The 23,459-nt window shown below is 48.0% G+C and overlaps 1 protein-coding gene across 1 annotated transcript in view; it reads right to left on the reverse strand.

Moving 5' to 3' along the window:
* Positions 1–23,459, reverse strand: part of ABCC4 (ATP binding cassette subfamily C member 4 (PEL blood group)) — a 222,820-nt gene that overhangs the window by 29,579 nt on the left and 169,782 nt on the right. The window contains exons 21-26 of the mRNA XM_037057558.1: positions 20,483–20,633; positions 18,357–18,476; positions 17,338–17,448; positions 16,285–16,385; positions 15,075–15,266; positions 5,392–5,547 (exon numbers count right to left, since the gene is read on the reverse strand). Coding sequence (XP_036913453.1) covers positions 5,392–5,547; positions 15,075–15,266; positions 16,285–16,385; positions 17,338–17,448; positions 18,357–18,476; positions 20,483–20,633 — 831 coding nt within the window. The remainder of the gene's footprint in view (positions 1–5,391; positions 5,548–15,074; positions 15,267–16,284; positions 16,386–17,337; positions 17,449–18,356; positions 18,477–20,482; positions 20,634–23,459) is intronic.

The following is a 23,459-nucleotide window of genomic DNA, read 5'->3' on the forward strand; positions in this document are numbered from 1 at the left end:
GCAGGGTGGGCTGTTCGAAACACCTCGTTTCTGCTTTGATTTCAAAAGTTTAATGAATATTTTTAAAGAAACCAATCTGTTGAATCACATAAAGATGAGAGCAGCTGATCTGTGCCAACCCTTGGGGTACAGTAAAAAATACTGCATTTCCATGGAATCCCTCTTCAGTTGAAAATGTTTTCTTCATGCCCATGGGTTAGGGGCTCGGGGTATAGAGAACCCACCCAATGAAGTTTTGAAATACGTGTTCCAGATCCTTTCAGATAAGCAAGCTACTCCCTGAACATAATCTCTCCTTGGTGTTCTCTTTAGGGAGCACTATTTTAACTATTTCGGGCCGTGCGCACAACAGCCGTTTACATTTCGGCCACCTGTTCTGTTTTAAAAAACCATATAGGGACCATGTTTGTTTTCGAAAAGTCCCCTCCAGGACTTAGGCCCACTGTCTGCACGGCATTGCTCCCTTGCCTCTGTTCCTACGGGGGTCTCTTCTGCTGTCCTCTCCCTGATCTGACTTGTTCACGGGAGAGTCAAGAGTGACAGGGATGAGCCTGGAAGAAAGACACCACCACAAAAGCTCGCCACCGGGCCCGGGATCGCAGACCACAGCCGGACCACGGCCGGGGACGACTATGGGGTCCAGCTCATCAAATCTGCAGACAAGAAAACACACCGCATTTCACCTGTGCGCAGTCTGCCCGGAACTTCTTAGGTTCCCTATACCGCGGTCTTGCGACACAAGCAACACTGCTTCCTATTCATTTGGGGGGGAGAGGAATGTAAGTTTGCTACAGCCAGTCAGCCGTTGCCAAGAGAGACGGCTCTCAGCTCTGGCAAGGCAAGATTTTGAGTGTCTTCTCCTGACACTTACTAGCTGGCCCATGGCACAGTGGTGGGTAAGCCCATTTCCAAACTGACTTTCTTTTAGTGGTGAGTGCAACTTGAGTTTTACGGGCAAAGTAAATAATTCAGTTTTTCAAACCCACCAAACTGTCCAAATGAAGGACATAGCACCAGGAGAAACAGCTTTCAAATACTGTTCTATATTTATTCATTTTGGTTTTGGTTTAGGGGAATTCTTGGTGAGGAGGGTGGTAGGAAAAATGGGTAAAATATCTGGCGAGAGCATCATTCAATTCAACAGGCATCAGCTGAAACACATGGAGACTGGGAGTCGGGCAGTCTGAGTCCAGGCTCTACTGCTTTTTAGGTGTCTGACCCGGGGTAGGTGATTCATCTCCCCAAGCCTCAGCCCCCCACTGAAAACGGGGCTAAGCTGGCAGGAATGCTGCGAGAATCTGGAACATAAGTGAAGCTGGAGCCCAACCAAATGGGGGGACATTGAGGGACAGCCTTCATCAAACTGCATGTACAGCCAACGGATCACGAAATCAATTCTGTGTCTTGTGATCATCCCTCTGTCTTTTATATAAATGAACTTAGAATGAATACAACAGAAAAGAGTGCAGAGCACGTGGTAGTATCATCTCGGGAAAGTTTAGTTTCCGTGTGTGTGCGGGCATGCACATGCACAAAAACAATACCACGCAGTTCCACTGTGGACCGAGGTCAGCAGGGGCTCTAAGTCCCCGCCGGAGCAGCAGGTGCAGGAACTGGGAATCTCCTGGCATGAACTTTGAATCCTGGCTCCACGGCTGACCTGGAAAGGGGGCTGAGGCCCCTGTGCCTCAGTTTTCCAATCTTGGAGATGAGGAAAGAGGCTAAAACGTGTTCAAGATTCTGCAGGCATTGGGAATTATCATTCATACTTGTGTGATGGGCCAGGAACTGCATGAAGACTCACAGCAAAGAAACAGAGACACAGCCTGTCCTGAGGGAGAGGCAGGGAACAGCTGGGGATGTAGGGAGAGCGGAGGGAAAATGTCAGGGGTCCTATGGGGGACTGCGGAGGACAGGTGGGGTGCCAGAAAACAAGACAAAAACAAGTGACAGACCTGTTGTTCCCTGTGGGGCAGATGTCGGAGATTTCTCCTTATCCTACAATGCCTTTTCTTCCCTCTCTCCTCCTCTCTCTCCCTCATTTATTATTTATTTAGGCTCCACTCTTTAAATTTATATAAATTTTTATGTAATTTTTTTCTTTCTTGGCTTTATTCTTTAAATGTGTATAAACAACTTGGTTTATGTTAGAGATAATCAATGAAAAAAATCACCCGGGACCACAAAAACATAAGTAGAAATTAAAGAGCAAAGTCCATCTGGAATGTTTTACTGTTTTTACTTATATAGCAACGAAAGGCCAGTGCCCCCAGTCCTTACTAACCACAGTTACTCTTTACTGAGGATCCCTAAGAGCCATGCGCACGGCCCTTATCATTTTCTCATCCAGTTCACTCTTCAGGATAACTCTGCCCGCAGTAATTACCAGGGCTGGGGAACCTCGGAGGCCACGAGGCTTTATTGAGGCCACATGCTCCTAAGGAGGCAGAGACGGATGGTGTCAACGCTCGGTCTCTGCTCTAGAAGTTTCTACCCCTGGCTGTCTCCTGGGTGATGTTCTGGGACCCTGTACACATTGTAGTCTCTCCTGACTCTCTCTCTTTAATCAACAAACACTACGCCTGGGAGCCAAAGGCACATAAAGTGAAAAGGAAAAAAAAAAGGTTCTGTGTTTACAATGGTTGGCGATCGTTATCTGCATGGATACAAAGCTCCACGCTGTTGCGTAAGCGCAGGCTCTGGAGAACGTAGAGAGAGCACGCTCAAAAGTAGGGTGGGAACCGATGGAACAGAACCAAACCCGGGTGATGTCAAGGTATATTTAGTTGTTGCTCAGATGTGCTTCCAAAACATCGCTGGAAGAGCCAAGAGTCGTCGAACGTTATTTCTTTATTTACATAGTTCTTTTATGTATACAAGGCTAACACCATTTCTTATGAAGCAACGTTAAAAAGAACACAAGACACGTTTCTAGATCCTTTCATCCAAGGGTATGAAAGCACTTTCTGGACGCGCCCTTTGTTTCTGCTAAGTAAATCTCTTTGGCCCACTTCAGGGATGGGTACCACCAAACTACAAAACGTGGGAATTCAAATTCATATCTTACTCTGTAACCACCGAGCCATGGATCTGAGAGCCAGGGGGACTCTTTCAATAGGAGGATTTTATGTGCGAAGATTTCTTTCCGTTCTTCCCGAAAGGGACATCTTTAAAACAACTTTTTAAAATTCTGCTAACATACACATACAATGCACTACCTTCACCCTTGAAGTGGACAGTTCGGAAGGGTTAAATGCACTCACTGTGCCTTACGGCCGTCACCACCCTCAGGTACAGCCGTCACCACCCTCAGGCACCGAGCCATTCCCACCTGCAGGTTACAGCCAAAACTGTAACCTCAAACGGCCCCCTTCTCCTCCGAGCCCCTGGCCACCACAGTCCTCCCTGTCTCTATGAATTGGATTACTCTATGTCTCTCAGAGAAGTGGAGTCACACAGTGCTGCTCCTTGGTGACCGGCTCATTTCACTTATCATAATGTCCTCGAGGCCCATCCGTATTGTCGCATGTGCCCAAATTTCCCTCCTTCTCAAAGGTGAATCTCACCCCACGGCATGGATGGATGGCCCACATCTTGTCTGTCCGTCCATCCATCCGTGAGCTGTGAGACGCTGCTGATTTTTGCTGTCCTAAGGTATGGACGTACAGCCATCTCTTCGAGACCCTGCTTTCAATCCTTTGGGCTTTACACGCAGAAGCAGAATTGCCAGATCAGATGGTAAGTCTATTTTTAATCGTTTGAGGAGCCTCCATCCGGCTTTCTACCATGGCTGTAGCACTTTACATTCCCACCAGCCACGCACAAGGGTTCCAATTTGTCTACAGAATTTCCGACACTTGTTATTTTCTGGTTGTTGTTGTTTTTTTTAATACTGGTCAACCTCAAGGGTGTGAGCTGGCATCTGACTGCTCTTCTGGAAGGAATAAGACAATTTCAAAATGACTGAGAGCAATCCCAACCAATTTAAAGGCCAGTGGTAGGGAGCAATCGCTGTACTCTGTCATGAGATACAAGTCTCCATTCCCCTCGTCTTTGGACACCACGTCCTCCTATGTGCTTCCGTATAAACGGCATTGTCATAGCCACACTTGCCTCATCTTCTCTCAAGATGTTACTTGTCTCAAGAGGGTGTGTGTTTTTTCTCAGCTTCCCTTGATGGCCAGATGATGATAGAGCATAAAACAAAACAAAAACCCCTAAATTAAAAAAAAAAGAGCAAGTCTGGAGCTGAATGTGTGTGTCCAAGCAGAGGGCAGGCTGGAAGAGGTGAGGGCTTGGGCCAGTGGTCAGAGGTCCTCTGTTGACCTTGGCTCTATAACCTGGAGGATGGTAATTGTTCCACAAATATTTTCTGAATTTTTTTAATCCTCACTCGAGGATATTTTTATTGATTTTTAGAAAGAGAGAAAGAAGGAGAGAGAGAGAGAAACCAGGGATTGAACCCGCAATCTTTTCTGGTGTACAGAACAACACTCCAACCAACTGAACCACCTGGCCAGGGCCATATTTTCTGAATTAATGTTGAGTGCACAAACCTTCTTGTGCCTCTAACCCAGTCTCCAGAGCACTCCGTGAAAGTCGTACTTCTATAAGCAGCAGAATAAAAGAAAATCAAATCAAAGCCCTGGAAGAGATGGTCGCTTCAGCCCTCCATCATCACGGCACATGAAGCCGTCTACACGCACTTACCTATTTTGTCCCAATAATAGCTCTTGGCATTGGTATTGCTAGTGGCCTTGAAAAAAGAAGGTGCAGAGAGATGGAATTCCTGGTCTCGTGTCCTTCCTCACTATTCTATGCTACCTCCCTGGTCTGTGTCCCTTACCCATGGCGAGAGTTCCGAAAGTCTCCCCAAAGCACCTACGCACTCCAAAATTCTCAAAGCCACGCAGCTTCCCCAAAGAGCCTTTGGGGAGATAACCGCCTATGAAAAGGTAGTTTCATTTCCAACAGCAACATTCCATCATTAAGTCGCTTCAAAACCATGTTTTCCTATAGAAATCTCTCAAGTGCTACACAAACCATTTACCATTTTGCTCTCAGAATCCTGTGGTCATCAGCAGATAACCCTGGGTACTTGGGAAAGTCTGAGTTCAGAAATCTATCTAGGCAGGTTATTAAATCCGCTTCTCTTTCTCTCTCTTGTGCACACACACGCACACAACCCAACAAGAACAAATGAACGAAGACACAAACAACACCTGGCATCGGACCAAAATCCCTGTTGAGAATACCTGTGGTTCAAACTCCGCTCTGCTGGGAGGCATGGTTCACCCCTTTAATTTGGTTTTAAAAAGCAATAAAATTAAAAGCAATCAAACTCGGGTGCCCTTATGAAAAGAACATGGGAGAATGCTCTGACTTGCATACCTGAGGTATGATTGACATTTTCTTCCTTAAATCGTGAAGTCCAATTTCGGTTGTCAAGATCTTATCAATCCAAATTTTACCTTCGGGTTCTGACAATCTAAAAAGGGCTGAGATGAGGGAGCTCTTTCCAGCGCCTGTTCTTCCCACGATGCCAACCTGTAAAGAGACGCAGGAGAGACTAAGAAAACACAAGATGCCACAGACCTAGGAGCGACCTCGGCTGCTGAAGAGGAGTGAGGGACGTTCATTCTTTGCTCAGCGCAGTCCGAGTTTCTCAACTTGGACGCTGCCGCTGTTTGGGGCCAGATAACTGCTTGTTGTATATCTGTCGGGGCTGTTCTGTGCACGGTACTGTGTTTGCCAGTCTCCCAGCGTTCTATCTGCCAGATGCCAACAGCACCCTGCTCCAAAGTGTGACGACCAGGAGTGTCAGATGCTGACAAATGTCCCTGGGGAGGGGGTGGAAGGTGGGGGGGGGGGAACCACCCCTGGTTAAAATTCACTCTGTCTAAAGAGAAGTTAAAAACAAGAGAGTCAATCTCCTAGTAGTGAGGAGCTGGCAGCCTTGCAAGTGGTCAGTGAGAAGTCGGCTTTTAAAACAGCTTCATTCCTGTGTCTGGGAATTGTGAACCTTGAAATTTCTTGGGTAATTTTACTGATATGTCCACAGGTCAAGTCAGAAGTGTTATACATAAACAAGTGTTCATTTTCCCAGAGTTTGAGCTTTTCAGAGGAATCGTTGTCTGGTAAAGAAACTAAATCGTTCCTGGATGTTAAAAGTCAGGTTATGTTCTGCCTTGAAAGGATACATCTTAAACTTCTAAAATGTAGCTCTCGGTGTCTTAAAAGACAGTGAATAGCCCAAATACACATAATGGAATCAACCACAACAACAACAATGTAAATAACGCCTGCTATTTAGACGAGGCCTTTCATCTGAGCCGTTCAAAGAGCATTTCGCAAACCGATTCATAGTTATAAATTTCTCCTTGGCAAAGAAACGTGTCAAGTGTCAGTCTAGTTATTAAAACTAAAGCAGAGGGAAATTAAGTGCGCCGACAGTAAGATCAAAGCATCAATATAATGCACGTAAGATGCTGGTCAGGAATGGAACAGCACCATAAAACCTGGTACATCTGTACACAGAAACTGGCTTTTTTTAATTATTTTTTTTTAACCAATGAGCTTGCCCAACTGAAAATCCCCTGGTGGGAGAAAAATTCCCAAGAGGTGGGATCTCGATTAGGAGTCTGGAATCAGTGAGGGGGCATACGACCTGCTTTCACTCGTTGGTGGATTAATTCAGTAGATTTCTAAAACTCAGCGCTTCCAACACAGAAGAACCAAGCCTTTCTGAGCACTGATGACATGGTGGGAACTATATATATTTTCTCATTCGAATACCTCCAAAGATGTAAGGCTTAATCTGCAGAATCGGTAATAGCATTTCAAAACAGAATTTATCTTTTTCTATATGCAAGTGAGGCAGCAAGCAATGAGGGACACACATATCTTCCTGTTTTCTCTGCGCCCAAACACGGTCCATTATCCCATCAGCCTTAACAAAACACATGTTCAAAGATGAAATTATTAACAATTCCAAGATAGCATCAGCAGGGCTTTCAACCAGGACCTTTCAGAGAGCAGTACGCCTCGCATGGCACTCTTTTGCACACCTGAGAAAGGTCAGCCTGCCTGCAACTCTTAAATGGTGTCACCGGGATTGGAACCCAAGACCCCAATTCTGGCATCTAGGCCCTGAACCACTATAACCAAACTCTCTCTCTTGATGATTTCTGCTTTTGTGACTGTATTAATTTTGCTTTTTCTTCTTCACCACTGCTTCCATGTCAAAATTACTAGCTGATTGGGGCCATCAAGCTAGGTGGCATTCCTTTTCATCAGACCCCAGGGAGCTCCCTTCCTGTCTCCAGGGTGGCTTTTCTAGGCCACGTTCAAACCTCTTCCATAGAGTTGAGTTTCCTCATTCTCACTAAACCACAATTTTTCTATGTTGATGCATCCTTTTCTTGATTAGGCATTCTGTCTAAAGGCTATGTCAGAATTGACTCAGCCATTGACCTGCTGCTGGAACAGTAGGTAAGCTCTTTTTGATTTCCCTCTAAGGCTACAACACTGCAAAGGTCAGCGTGCGTCCCTCCCTCAGAGGAACTGAACCTGCCTCCAGCCTCACTGAATAGAACATCCAAGGTAGGACATCGTCCTTCTTTCCCAAACTTATGTCTGTCTCCTCAGCCAAGTTCCCACTTCCTGTCCCTGGGCGGGTTCCCTGAGAAGCCCACTCCGAGAAGGAAGTTCACAAAGAGACTGCTCTCAGGAATAACACCTGTGTGGGGAGGCGAGTGACTTTTTTTCCTCAAAAAAACAAGTTTATAGAGGTTAAAGGTAAGAAAAAATGGCTTCAGCTAATTTTATTACCTTTGTAGCCATTTCTGCACCTTATGGTGAGCCCTCGTTTGTATTCTCTGCGGACAGGTAGGTGGTGGTGCGTTCGTGCACAGCTTGGGTGCTTTCTGGGGCATTGAGTGGGTCAAAAAGTCCATTTAATTTCTTCCATAGAATAGAAGGCACAATTTTCATTTTCACCAATAATTTCATTGATCTGGATATTTTGAGTGTGTCGGCTATCTCCTGCATGGTATGATGGTTGATTGTTCTCAGTTAATGTGTTGATTTGATCGCTATCAATTTCAACTGATCTACCAGACCATGGAGCATCGTCCAATGAGAAGTTTCTAGGATGAAACTTCACGAACCACCTTTGACCCATTTGATCAGTCACAGCACCTCTCTATATACTGTACAAATATGTTTTTTTGTTGCATTTCAGTTGCATTTTCACCTTCCTTGAAATAATAAAGCACAATATGCCCAAAATATTGCGTACTCTCTTCCCTTTCCAATATTAAAATGGCTGCATAAAAATTCACCAATTTTGATAAGATTTTTTTAACACATGCTGATATGATGGTGGTCACAATACAATCTAACAAAACTGTTTCCAATGAAGGTAAAAGACTACGAAGCGCTACTGGAGCCACTTTAAGCCAAACGAACCTTCGGGCCAACCCAATATTCCTGGTGTTCTCGTAGGAAAATCAACTCACAGACAAGGAACCACGCCCCTGAGAATGTGCACAGGCCCCTGCGCTACCTGTCAGCGTGACCAGAGCTGCCCCATGTGTTCAAACTGGAACATCTGTAGTTTTGTGGTGACCGGCCAAGACACGGCAGGGAGCACACTGCGCTGCTCACGACCACAGGACCCCGAGCACCAAACTCAGGTGAGGACGGTGCGAAAAGAGAAACTAAGCCCAAGTCTGCCACAGGTCCCCAGTGGGTTTTGCCAAATGCCCATGGAGAATGTCACCGACATCAGTAAGTGTGCATTCATTCACACCAAAGAAACGCCTAGGAGATAGTCTTGTTTTAGCTGCTAGGCAACTGCCCCTTTGTGTTTTCCCAGCTGAGCCAACACTGGTCTCTGACAACCACACCTGCGAGGCGGATGTTTGCCCCTCAGTCTCCCTTCACACGTCTAATCCAACGTGACCGACACCCAAAGCCCCGCTCACAACTAGAGGCCCTTCTCCTGACTTCCCCACTTTAATCTCCTAGCTTCTTTTCCAGGCTCATGGGCTCAAAACGGTCACCTTATTTCTAGCTTTTTCCCACGCCGGCAGGACCCTGAAGACTCTACTTCCGCAATGTTTCATGACCCCAATTCCCTCATTATAACGCCCGGTCATCACCTGTGTGCAAGGCTGCATGACCATTAAAAGAACAACAAACAAAATAAAACCATCCCTTTTCTTGATCACATTCACTGCAAGTAAAGTGGAAAGGAAATGAATATTAGCAGTAACCGCAGCACTCTGATAAAGCCATTCTTAAGATGTTGATGTATTTTCCTTCTGGGCTTGTGTGCGTGTGTTCTTTAAGATACTAGCGCACACAGTTAAATAAAATGGGATTAATACGAATATGTTATTTTAACCTGCTTTTGTTTACTATTTCATACCACTTATTTTAATGGCTACATAATAGTACAGCATGTGATCATTTATTCCTCAAATCCCCTATTTGTAGATACTTTATTATTATAAATAACTCTGTGTTAAGTATCCTCAAGTTAAACCTTGGCAAACAACCTCCATTATTTCCTTAAGATACATTCTTAGATGTGGAATTGCTGAAAAGCAGGTGTGAACATTTTCAAAGGAGGCCATTAAGTACTGCCACACTACCCTCCAGAAATAGGACATCCATTTCCACTCCTACCCATTTCCCTGCGCATTCACATACCTGCGTGCTACAGTTTGGGTTTAATCACCATTGGCGTCGTTTCAAACAGTGGAACCACTTTCCCCATCGCATCCTGCTAGGACTGCACAATAGATAACAGCTTCCCGCCTCTTGCATCTTCCCACTACGGCCCATGTGCCCTCACTTCTCAGGCTGAACTACCTAAGGGCCCTTCTGTGCTTGTCTGTGCCACTAGGAAGTCTTTTGTACCAAACTGTCCCAACTAACCACTCCATCCTTAGTCAGCTTCCTTGGGATTTCCAGGTAGTGGCGAGGATTAAAAGGGAAAATGGGTGTTACACACCTGGCTGGCCATCTCCCTGAAGACGGCAGGTGCCTAGTCCTTCTGTCACTGAACCAGGGCACCAGGCCTTTGCAAATGCTGGTCCCACTCCCTGGAATGGCTCTCACGTGCATTTCCACCCACTGAAATCCTGACCACATGGCACAAATTCTACCTCAAAGGCCCAATTTCTTGGGAACATTCTGCCTGTCCCCGAACGGATGTCATCTCATCTTCTTCCAAAGTTCAACAAAAACTGTGACCTCCTTCTATCTTACATTGCAGCAATTTTTTAAAACTCAGGAGTAGGGACTATTTCTTTTTTTCATGATTTTTAAATTTATTTTCAGGGATAGGGGAAGGGAGGCAGAAAGAGGGAGAGAAACATCAATGTGTGAAGAGAAACATAGATCAGCTGCCTCTCACATGCCCCCAGGTGGTGACCTACCTGCAACCCAGACACAGGCCCTGACTGGGACTCAAATGGGTGACCATTCTGGTTTGCAGGCCGACACTCAATCCACTGAGCCACACCAGCCAGGGCCATGGTAGCCGTTTGTGTCCGACCTTGTTCCCTCTCTGCTGGATGGGGTGTGCTGACAGCAGGATCTGTATTAGGCCCCCCGTTGCAGGACAGGTACTACCCGTGGTGTCCTGCCCAAATGAGGCATTTCACTGAGGGTGGAGGACTTTACCTCCAGCTGGAGAGATTATGGAAAACCTGCTACCATACTGTCTAAGTACATAATGCACCGGACAGAAAAGACTTGCTTGGCAGGTGGATCCCGTCACCACAAGTGCGACCGCAAAGGGCCAACCCCTCCTCGTCAGGGTGCAGACAGCGGCTGAGGCAGTCAGTGGAAGAGGTGGCGCCCAGTTCACGCTGTGATAAGGACAGCTCTGTCTGCACTGGCCTCACTGCCAGCAGGTGCTTGGTGGGCCTTTTCTTGTTTAAGTGGTACAACAGCCCTAGAAGTGAGGTCCTATTCCTTCCATTTTGCAAGAGAGAAGACAGGGGCTTAGTAAGATTGATTAACCGGCCTGAGCTAACAGAGCTTAGAAGCGGCAGGAAGCAAACCCAGGGGTGCCTGCCTCTTGTCCACTTGCTCACAGCCTCCTTGTCACTTGGATGGCCTGACGCCTTGTGCCCTTCTGTTTAGCTAGAAGAAGTAAAGTGGGGAAGAGTGCAGGTTAAAGGAAATGGCCCACCACATGGATCCTATGGCCAGACAGCGAAAGCATGAGGTGGACATGGGTGAGTGCAATGTGGTGGGTGGGACAAAAGAACAGACAGCTCCAAGCGGAGAGGGTACCTGAGGTTGGGTGGGCTGGCTGTCAACAGGGAGAACAGGCACCCATACCCGGGGCTGGGGGAGAAAATTGCAGCTACCGGTGCACATCGCAGCCAGGAAATAGCACCCTATGTTCCACATAGTGCCCCACTTGCAGCAGGAAGGCTAATTTTTGAAAGCGCCTCAAGTAATACTGCTCTGCCTGGCCGTCCATGCCTCAGGCCCAGGCGGAGCCCGGCCCACCATGGAATACCTCTGGTCTCGGCAGGAGGCTGGTGTGGGGAAGGCCCGACAGCAGGATACAAAACTGCCTGAGCTGAAGACAGACTCTACTGCAAAGATGCAAATAAATGCATCAAGTCGGAACCACGCAGAATTAGATTATAATGTAAACCCCCGATGTGCAGAATATACAAGTAAATACATCAGCAGGGTGGTGACATAGAACTTTCTAGAGCATCATTATCTGTCTGTAGGGGTTGGGGCAGTCCATGAGCTTAACTGCAAACTGCCAAAGGACATTTCGTAGAAATCACGGGCTACAACTTTCACGGGGCAGGAGGGTCTTTCAAACGGGACTCTGAGCTGTAAGCTCTGGGTGGCTCTGCGATTCTGCATTTCTAAGAAGCCCCAGGGGATGGAGGGGCTGCGGGCTCTGGCGCCAAGTCTGAGCAGTAAGGAAGCAGAAGGCAGCATGGGAAGTGGGACCATCTGGGAGTGAGGGGATGGGTTTCTGAGAAAGTATTATGTAAAAAAGGAGCAAATGTAGGAAACTCATATTTTTGCACATTATAGCAAGGTCTAGTACACATCTGTAAAATGTATTATCCAAGTAATAGCTCTGAGCAAGAAAAAAATAATAATAAACCAAAATCAATCTACCTCTAGAGCTGGAAAATGCTTTGAAATGGCTCAGTACTCTCTAAAATGATCAAATCAACCACAAAATCATCTAAATGAAAAATGCAGCCAGTGTTTAGAATCTAACCAGGAAGGCCTAGGGTGCTATTTGCCTCATTTGGGTTCTTTATTTCCCTTGCTATTTCTTCTGTGAATTAGAATCCCGCTTAGAGCTTATTAGATTGTCTTGTTTACTACAACTTCCAGGGATCTGGACAGCAGAGGAAATAAGCGAAAGAGTTTAATGAAGCACCATTCTGCTGTGTTGACACATTCCCACGTCCCCTGCAACAGCCTCTCACAGCCAAATAAATGCCTGACAGAAGGGGTGTCCCGGAATAATGGGACTGGCACGGGCGTGGGGGAGATGAAACCTGGGGTCTTCACGGGCAGAGTGAAATCACGCCACGGCTACACCCGCTGGGTACACTCTCCAAATGCACAAATGGGGCTAAAGGTGATGCAGCGAGTTGGCCCTCGACACCAATCAAAGTCAAGTTCTTGGAGTTACTATAACTCAGTCTCCAGGTTCCATTTTCCCTGGAGCATTTTAGAATCTCAGATAATCCAATGCCCTGGGGGTTGTTTTTCAGATTGAAGAATTCAAACCTGTTAAGTTTCTGAGTCCTACGGCTGAGTTTCTCAGATAATTCATAGTGTCGGGTTCTGAGGGAAATTTAAGAGGTGGGCAAATTAACAGAATTATGTCTGGCCTGTGCAACTCGACGGGCCCATCGTCTGCCAGTGAGCAAACCTCCCTGACGCGGCTCCGAGCGACAAGGTCCCCCCACCAGCTGCAGTTACCGTTTTCCCGACACAGCACCCTCACCCTCTTCCCCACCTACAATAAAACTGGAAATAATGAGGAGCCAGCTTGCGCCACGTGACTCGCTAACCCTGCTCCCTGGGTATCATTAGGGCATTAAGTTGAACGCTGATTCTTTCATGTCACAAGGGTATCATTCATTAAATTATGGCTATAGTCCACTAAATGGGTCTGTGGTGGAGGGAGAGCTTAAAAGAGCAGTTCTTAAAGTGTCTAACACATCTAGGTAATGCGTTGTTTACAGGAGCCGTCTCGAGCGTCTGTTTGGCTGCAGGTCGCCCCACACCTGTGCATTACTCACCCTCCCAGCCAGCGGTCCCTCGGCACCCACCGTGTGCCCCATGGAATGCCATTGCCTGGGGATCACAGCTGAAGATAAGATGCCCCTGACCTCCAGAAGCCTCAGTGTACTGGGAGCTCAGACCCCAAATGACCAAGCATGGCATAAGTGCTATCTTTTACATCTCAATGGTGGTAAAATGCACAGAACATAAAGTTTGCTGACGTAAACTTTTTTTAAAGACTCCATTTATTTATTTTTAGAGAGGGGAAGGGAGAGAGAATTAGTTGTACAACCGATTGTTGAACAACCAGTCTCCGGAATTCTTTCGGCCTTGTAAAAAAACAAACAAAAGCCCCTCTACACCCGTTAAACACGAGCTCCCCATCCGCCTCTCCTCCCAGCTCCTGGCAACTACCTGTCTGCTTTCTGTCTCTACAAACCTAACTATTCTCCTAAGCTGATGTAAGCAGAATCGTACAGCGTTTGTTCTTTTGTGCCTGGCTTATTTCACTCAGCACAATGTCCTTAGGGTTCATCCACGGGTCAAAATTCCCTTCATTTTCAAGGCTGAATAATATTCCATCGCATGGATCTACCACATTTTGTTTATTCATGTAAATCCTTGATAGACACTTGGGTTGCTTCCGACTTTTGGCTACTGTGACAAATCCTTCTATGAACACGCATGTACTATAAACGCTCTCTTAAGAGAATCTACAGTGTGCTGTGGTAGAGTTGAGGGTCTCTCAGAGGCAGATGCATTCGAATTGACTCTGAAAACAGGGGGGCATCCACTAGCCCGACACTGGAAGGAGAGGGCTGCGAGGTCCAGGAGCCAGGAGGACTGGACGCTTCGGGAGAACCTATACACTACTAGAACTCGGGGTATGAGCATTCACTACGAATTGAGGCCGAAGGGGTAGGTGGGAGAGAGCTCTCTGCAGCCTCGTCTGTTCCGCTTTAACCACTTCTTTAGGAGAAGCCACACCTGTGGCTCAGATACTGGCAGGGCCAGGTCACACCCCTCTTGGCCAGTCCCCCCCATGAACCATCCCTGGTGCCCTTGGGTTTCCTTTAATGGATGCTGAGTGAGTCTCTGGGCCTTTACTGCCTCCAGCGGGGGGCTCTGGTTCCCGAGTCCTGACTGGGTCATGAATTCCAGACTCTTGCCTGGTGCTGCTCGCTGACCACACAGCCCCCGCTGGAGAGGACCCGGGGCCTTCCAGCAGTGGCTCCCCCAGGCCAGGAGCTCGCAGAGGGCCCATACAGATCAGCCAGATGGGTGTTTCAGAAAGAAGCAGTCTGCTGCTGGGAGGGCGGGGAAATGACAGTAAGGGGTCAAGGGACGGGTTAGAGGAGGCCAGGTCTATGGAACAGGCCAAGGGACAGAGGAGGGCTGGAATCGAAGGCCACCCTGGAGAGGAAGGAGGAGAAGGATCCGAAAAGTACAAAGAACTCAGAATCAATAGGAACTAGATATTGGAGGGCCAGGGTTGACTTCCAGGCCCTCCATTCATTCCAAGACCTTAGGAATGAATGATTAGATGTTGGATCAAATATCTCAGGGGAAGCCCTGGGGCCCAGGGCTCAGCACCTAGCACAAGGCAGTGTAAACCATGTGGAAAGAAATGTTGGTGTTCACATTCATGGTGAGTTTCCAGGAAACTTTTACCTATAGTCACTAATCTAATTGGCATACGAGGAAGCCTAGAAGCAGGGGCACCGCTCAATCTTTGGTTGAAATTTTAAAGAGGCAAGATGGTTTGAACAAACCTTTTCTCTTGCTTTAATGAGTGCCGTCAGGTGCTTCAGGACCAGAGGCCCATCCAAACTGTACGTGAAGCTGACGTTGTCAAAGACAATCACTCCTTCATGGGGCCAGGCCGGGGGTGGGCGTTTCAGAGATTCCCAAGGCGCCTCCTTCTCCAGGTCTGTGTATTCCATCACCCTCTCCACCGAAATCATCTGAAAGACACGTGGCATCACACAGGGGAGGGATGGAGGGTATTGTTAACGGATGCTCAGAGACCACAAAGGAACCGTTCTGTTCTCAGACCCAGTGGGCTAAGGATATCTCACATCTTAACATCCCTAAGGAGAGAAGGAGGAGTTTGATGAAGGCTTGGATGATTTCCAAACTTGTTCATCATCTTTTGACACCTCTACTTCCCTCAACATTATATTAAAATGAAAAAAACTGGAGACACGAATGCTACCATGTCATCCATCCACTTTGCACACTCGAATGAAAAACAAAGAACATTTGGTCAAAGAAAAGAATACTTCCAGCCACCAGTCCGTGACTTATGCTACAGAAGCACCACCTGTTTTAGATGAATTAAATGGAATGGTCATCAAACTTCATTTTAGTAGTCACTCTCTGCCTGATTAGAAGAACAAAACGAAAATATTTTACTTTTATCGTCTCCTCTTTTTTAGGAGAAGTTGCAAAAGTCCCCCAGAGGAGATCACCCACATACTAAGTTGCCCTGAACAAGCCTGATGCCACACCTTTGACTAACAATTCTGAGACGCAGCCTGTCCCACCAGAGAAATGGGACACCAGCAAATTCAGGGGTTCAATGAGACGAGAATAAATGCCAAGATGGGGCAGGAGATACTGAATTTTTCTTTTACCAGGAAAGAGGAATAACCCATTAGGAAACAAAAATAAACAGGCTTCTAAGAAATGAGCTTGCATCCTCTCCAGAATTTCAGAGCCTCTCCCCCACAGAGACATTTATGACATCTGAAGACAGCTTGTGATGAATATAAAACCTGCTGACATAGCACACACAAGGCTGAGCAAAAGATGCATATATTTTATTTTACATTAACTTTAAACAGATGGAAGGAGGATCTAAAAAACTCGGTTAGCTACGATGTAAAAATAACAGTTCTAATATTTTACATAAGAAGTGCTTTTATGCCATTGAATGGCGAGGGGACTTGAAAAGGCTGAGGACATTATGATAAACGTTACCATATTCTCGACTTCGGTGCTCTGCCTGACACACCACTGGAACATCCCCATCAGCGAGAGGGTGTAGGACAGCGCAAGGCCCACCTGCCCGGCATCCAAAGCTAAACGAGGCAAGGGAAGGGGGGTGGGTAAAGTCAGTCGCATTGTTAACCCGCAGTCTGGCTCCTTCTGTCACTTGTCCGAGAGGAACCCCTTGAAAATACTGAAACACTTTGCATATAATAACAGTAAGGGCTGTACTCTTATTACCTGTTGATTGAGATCATGATACAAACCCCTCCCCCCATAAAACACAAAACCACCCCCCTATGAATTCACAAAGGCTATTCAATGAGTTTATGAATCCCAACAGGACTGAGGGACACGTGGTAGGGTGACATGGTGAGTAAGTCACAATTTAAGACTTTCCTCATTAGGTTTCAGGGACCACTCTGTTGATTCACTCACGAGGTCCAAGGCCATGGCAGTTGGAAACCCCTAAAAACAAAGCCATGGGCACAAAGAGCTCTCACATCTAAACTAGGGCCCTCATTTCATCATTAAATACTGTGACCACGTGGTCATGTCAAATGGAAGAGTTTGAGTGGAGAACTCAAGCCATGCATGCCACCAGCTGCACTTTGGGCACCCATGTGGCCGTGAGGCTGACGTGCTTCCTGCCACCCAGGGCACCGGGCACCGCCAACCCAGAGACCCAAGTCGTCCTAAAGCTGAAACCTAAAGCCCTCAGTAGGATGAGATGCTGAACAGTAAACCTGGATCTCGCCTCACAACTACCAGCCAGTCCCAGATGTTCGGAGGGGCAGCCCACTACATTTGCACAGGTCTTGTCCCGTTCAAATGGAAAGATCAAAGAAACCCACCCAGACCCAAGTGATCCTCCACATGGGCCACACTGCAGAATCACACCTAACCTGACCCCCAGCAAACACTTCAATGCAAACTCAGGAGGACCCAACAGTCCACAACATTAGACAAGGTGGCAAGAGAATGTAACACTTGTAAATCCACGCTGTAATCCCACCACGACTAGCTACTTCTATCCGTACTTACTTTTTGCCAGAATCAGGGACCCAAAGGCAACGACAATGACAAAGATGGCACAGATGGCATCCAGACGCACGGCGAACCATCGGGACGTGGTCAAAAACAAGAACCAAGCCTCTGGATGTGTGAACCACAGTGGGCACAATGGAAAAAATACAATGGAAAAAACTTCGTCACACAAGGGGGAAGCGCTTTGCTCCGTCGAGCTACAGAAGATGCGTACACAAAGGAGGACCGCAAAGTGGCAGACCCACGGACATGGAAGGTTCCAGAAAGCTAAGGGCAATGTACTGAGGAATCAGTATTAGCTGTTGAAGGGCCATTTTATCTCCAAAATAGGACACAGATTGGAAAGATGAGCCAGGATTTTAAGGACTTTGAGAGAATTCTAAAATTTCTGCATAGAAAGAAGCTTCACTAATACTGGTAATACTAGATGTCAATGGCAAATCTGATAGTTATGGAACGGATTTTCTCGGTCACTGCTGCCACCATGCATGCTCTGCAAAAAGAGTCGGCAAACTATGGCCTGTGGGCCAAAAACAGTCTGCCACCTGCTTTTGTAAATAAAGTTTTATTAGAACACAGCCATAGCCATTTGCTGATGTATTATCTTTATCTACGTATGGGCTACAATGGCGAAGCTGGGTAGTTGCAACAGTGCCAATACGGCCCACACAGTCTAAAATATTTACTCTCTGGCTCTTCACACACACACACAAATTTTGCTTACTCCTGCCCCAAAGGGACAGAAAGTGACAGGGCCTGGTGATGGAAGGACAATGCAAGCTGGTCAGGGGGAGGAAGGCAGTGGTGTGATTGGGGAAGAGGGGCATGCAGAGGGGAGGCAGGCAGAAGTCATGCCAGGGGCCAGGGGAGGCGAGGAGGTGCAGAGACAGGGAGTGGGGCTGGCCTGAGGGGGTGGCAGAGGGAAGGGCTAGCCCCCAAGGCCGCCTGAGAGGAAGGCCGAGCCTCAGGAAGCAGCACATCCCCTGCTTTGAAACGGGTTCCAGAGGCGGACGGACCTGAATGCAAATCCTGGTGGGCATCAAACAGCTCCTGAAAGCGCTCTTCAGTTTTGTAGGCCCGGATGGTCCAGAGCCCCTGGAGAGAGGACGATAAGTGCGAAAACACCGGGCTCCGTGCTGGGGAGACAGAGAAAGGCCAAGGACAGAGCAAGTCACCCCTGTGCCCTGGGGTCGCGGGTCCCAAAACACAGCACCTCAGCCAGAGCATCCCAGCAGGCTGCCGGGTAAGAAGGACTCCGCCCCTTCTGGAAAAGACCCTCCACGTCAACCCTCAAGGCCCTGGCCACACCACACTTTACCAGCCTGACGACAAAAGCTGCTCTCTAAGCCTATCTTTGACCAGACTGTCATCGCAGCTCACTTTGGATCACTAAATTCTCCCTGCGCTAGCCCCTTCATCGAGGACCTCCTCAAACAGGGCTTCCCTTCGTATCTACAGGCCAGATGCACGGTAGATAAGACAGATGGCCCATCTGCTGTGTCTCTGCGTGCTTGTAACTGTACCGGTGCCTGCTGGTGCACACTGGTCCCTGTAGGGTCACTGCACAGCTGGGTATCACGCTCCCCTTGTGTCCACAGCACCTGCGCAGCCAAAACCTCTTTGAATTCTCTTAGTTTCAGCTAAGGAAGCCTGTCGACGTTTTTGTAACTGCCCTGCTGGACACTTGGCCTGCGTTTGGAGGTCACAACGTCATGTGGCAACGATATCACCCTTTCAGAATCTGGCTATGGTTTTGGTGGCCATTCTCTTTTGAGTCATGTCATGTTAAGTTTGCATCCTGATGCCCCGTGGCTGGCCATTCGCTTCCTTGCCATCTCCTCTGAGGGCAGCTTGTGGGTGGGTGCTGGGGTCTGGCCCCTGCACCGGGGAGCCAGTAGGCTGCCTGCTGCAGAGGAGGCTGTGAGCCTGGGCCCTCTGTCTGGGGTGACCAGTAATTTGTGTCTCATTGACAGCAAGCACTCATGTAGCTGTTTGTGTCCTTGGCATCTCCTAGGGGAGACCTGTCAGTAAAACCTGGGTGTGCGGGGGAGGTGCGATCGCATATCTTACAGCAGGCTGCAGGGAAAAAGAATCGGGAAAAACCTCAAACCTAACTTCAGGGCCTGGTTCTTTAGCCCGGCATCCGAGTGTCTGTCTGTGTATTGGACTGCTCAGTACTGACGTACACGAGTGGGTGCCTAGTCGTGGGGCTGGTGGTTTGCTATGCCTACGTAGTACCCATGGCTCTCCAGGCAGGGATGGAGGAGGAGCCCATGTGGGACATGTGACACCGGTGTGGGGGGCTGGGCTGCGGGCTCCTTGACCACCTACCTACTCAGCCTTGGGGCTCTTTCCTGACTAGGGACCTTTGGGGGGAAAATGCTTTCTTTTCCCCATTATTCTAAAACTAGGAACCTGATGAGAGTAAAAGACAGAACTGACCCTTCTCCTGGTGCCTCCAATGGGAATTATTTTCGGCATCCGTTTATACAAACAGCCCAGGAGGAAAGAACACCTCGGTGTGGTGCTACACCAAATGGTGGTGACAATAAAGAGCAAAACTGAAAAAGACAGCGTGTATCTTTTCCAAATGTTTAACAACCACGACTTCTTGGCCATGCCTGGAGTATGTGGAAGTGATGTATTTTCCACATACTCGCTTCTGACATCTGAGTGTGCTTCCTGAGGCCTGGGTTCCTCTCCCTCGTCTCTCCCTTTCCTTAGTCGTTTCCAGTAAACTCAGGGGGGTGGAATGCCCACCTATCTCAGTTCAAGTATGGGGAAATACTTCACTGAGAAAAGCATTTACTGCCTTCCTGCTCTGCACTGGGAAGCCTGTCGTGATGAGGACAGACATGGTCCCTGTCCTCCTGCTGCTCACAGTCCTGTGATTATGATGCCACGTGCATCCCCTCTTCCTTCCTCGTGGGCTTCCCTGAAGGCAGCACCTAGCAGGACACTAACCTGCCTGCCTTAAAGGCCACGCCGACTACCAGTGGTTTTAACGTTCGGTTACCGAACGCTCACTCGGTGAGACCCGCTGCACAGCAGTCGGCAGAATTTCAGGAGTGCCCTTCAGCGTGGCGTGGATGGAAGCGAGCCTGCTTTGCCCCCCCAGCCCGCAAGCCTCATGGGTACTCACTGGTAGATTCCAGGCGTTTGATGTCTCTCGATGTCTGTAAGAAATAGCTCCGAAGAACGAAGAAAATGATGCCGAGGGCCACCAGAGGTATCCCAACCCAGGGAATCACCGCCACTGCCACGCCCACCACGCCGAGCATTTGCAGGAATGTCTGAAACAGTGCAAACAGAGACGGGGGTCTCCTGTGATACTGTGGTCTATCATAAAGAAATACTTGGTCTTCGTCCCCATTTCTGGCACAAGGCTCCCGGAATCCTTCACCTTTCCTGAGCCCTGAGTATTATGGAGGTGTCTTTTGTTATGTTAATGAAGTAACTTAAGGAAAGCACCCAGGGATCTGAGCTGCTTGCCAATGAAGCCCACCTGTGGGTACAGGATCCATCGACACTTGCAGTCCCTGCCCTGATGTCCAGAGAGGAGCTTGAGGTTGACTCAACTGCCCATGGCAACGACTTCCTCCATCGCGACCATGTCATGAACCATTGATAAAGCCCCCAAAATACTGTTCCTTCCCCACCTTTTTTTTTTTTTCAGAGAGCTTCCAGGCTGGGAATCCAGAACACTTTGCCACTGATGAGCTCCGAATTCCACAGGGACAGCATCTCCTTGAGCTTCATTGAGGACCTGGCCCTATGTATCTCTTCATGTGGCTGTTGATTCACACCCTTAATATATTTTTTAATAAATCAGAAATCTCGTGAGTAAACGGGTCTTCGGAAGTTTTATGAGCTGTTCTAGCAAATTAGTCGAACCCAAGGAGGGGGGGTCATGGGAACCTCTGATTGACAGCCAGTCAGTCAGAAGCACAGGTGACAACCAGGCTCGAAACACTTGAGTCTGGAGTGAAGGGTGGTCTCGTGGGACTGAGCACTTGACCTGTGGAATCAGATGCTCCCTCTGGGTAGACAGGGTCAGAACTGAGCTCAATTCTCAGACATCCCGCGGGCATCCAAGAATTGCTGGTTGGTGTTCAAAATGGGCCCGGCAACCCTTTTCGTTTCCATACCAGGAATTGTTTTCAAAAATAGAGTAAATTAGTTGCTTTGTTAGGATTAAGTCCCATGCTTCCAAAGACTTGTCGCAAAAGCACGAAATACTTCCCCATCCAATGAAATAACAAAATCACAGGGGTGGTCCTGGTGATATTTATTGAATGCCCAACAGGCCGATAAGAACTTTCTAGGAATCATTAGCTCTTTGGATACACTCAGCAGCCCCATGTGGTGGGCATTACTATTTTCCTCATTTAACAGTAGAGAGAATTTGAGACTGTGAGGGGGTAAGACTTGAATCCCAAACCATCATGAGTCAGTAGATATTACTAGAGAAATCAACAAGCAGACCTTACAGATGAGGAATCAGAAGACTCGGCTAGACACACAGAGATAAAGAAGTGGTTCATTGCAAATTCAATGCCCAGAAAAGGATGTAAAAATTGAATGTTTACCTTTGGAGCGGGGGGGTCTGCTTTCCTGGCTTTCTACCCACAGTTAACACCGACTGTGTGCTGGGTGCGCATCTGGCTGCACACTGAATGTTTCACAGGTATTGACTCATTTCATTCTCACAACAGCCCTACTGAGCAGCAACAGCACCTCGTTTTACAGAGGGGGACACTGAGACACAGGCCCGGGAGCAGCCACTTGCTCCTGCCAGCAAAGCCTCGGCCAGAGAGCCCACGTTGTCAGCCACTGTGAGACGTGTACGCTTGCCCCTAATGAATGGCCAACTTTTCATTGTCCAGGAAAAAAACCTTTTGATTCCATGGAGCCTTCCAATTTGCCTTTAATTTTCCCCATACATCACCCCACCTGCTATGGAGCGGGGTGGCGTGGTGGGGACAAGCAGATGCACCCGGCACGGACCAAGGGCCCTGAGGGTCATAGTCAGCCACAGATGCAAATCCATGACCGTCAACCCAAGGCACAGGGTGCTTCAGAAGCATGGGAAAGAATACTGAACCCTGGGTAGAAGGTTCTAGGAAGAAACTTGTGACCAAATTTCACTGGCGGGTTTAACAAACAGAACGAAAGGCACGAATAATCTGCAGGTGGTAATCGCAGGGGATGGAACTTCTGACCAAGGAGGAGCCAGGCAGCAAAAAGTAATGCAGGCTTTCCGGTGTGTCTTGGTACCAGCAACTGCGTCTTCTACCTGCCAGCCCAGCGCCCGGCCCGGCGTGCCACCCAGGGCAGTGGGCCCGAGGCGCCATCTCCGAGGGAATGGCTGGCAGGGTAATCCTGACTCAAACTTAGCTTATCCTGTCACAGCTCTTCCGCATCCATTTTCTCAAGGATCCTCACACCCACCTTGTGAATGAGCAAAGGAAGAACTGCTGGTCCCTTACAGATAAGGGACCGTGAGGCTGGGAGTTTAAGCGCTGGTCCCAAGTTCTCCTTGGAAGTTACTAGGCATGGTGGAGAAATCCAGGAGCGCGCTGTACTTGGGGCAGCCACACCCTTTCGTTGTCTGGGAGGAGAACGGGGGAGGGAGGAAATCTCCAGGAACGAAACTCTGTGGCCAGCGGCGCTTGGGAATCAATCTGCATTATCTCAATGTGGAACCCCGTGCTTTTCCTGCTTCTCCCAGTCTGCACTGTGGTTCCAAAACCCAGAGGCAAGAGGAATGGATTTCTGAAGGCACAAATTCCAATAACAAGTAGAAGAAAACGGGGCTGTCCGGCTTCTTTCCTGTTATACATAGAACTCAACAATTTCTTATGGTTAGTGGATTGACTCCTGCATCTCACCCTACTACACCCATTAGGAAGCCAAGCTTCTTCCTTTGTGCTCACGGGGAGGCGTCCTTCAGGCTAAATGGGTGTCTGGTCTTAAGGGAAATCACTAAGTTTGCCATCATTATTTGTTGGGGGGGCAAAAAGCAACTGTGGCTTTCTCTGGTTGTTGTATGTGAGGCCTGTTCGGTCTGATCGTGCACGTCTTGAGGTAAGATGGACAATAAACCTCACACGTGCTAC

Source organism: Sturnira hondurensis, unplaced genomic scaffold (genome assembly GCF_014824575.4).
Source record: "Sturnira hondurensis isolate 20B ecotype Veracruz unplaced genomic scaffold, ASM1482457v3 Scaffold0009719, whole genome shotgun sequence".
In the NCBI taxonomy this organism is placed as follows: domain Eukaryota; kingdom Metazoa; phylum Chordata; class Mammalia; order Chiroptera; family Phyllostomidae; genus Sturnira; species Sturnira hondurensis.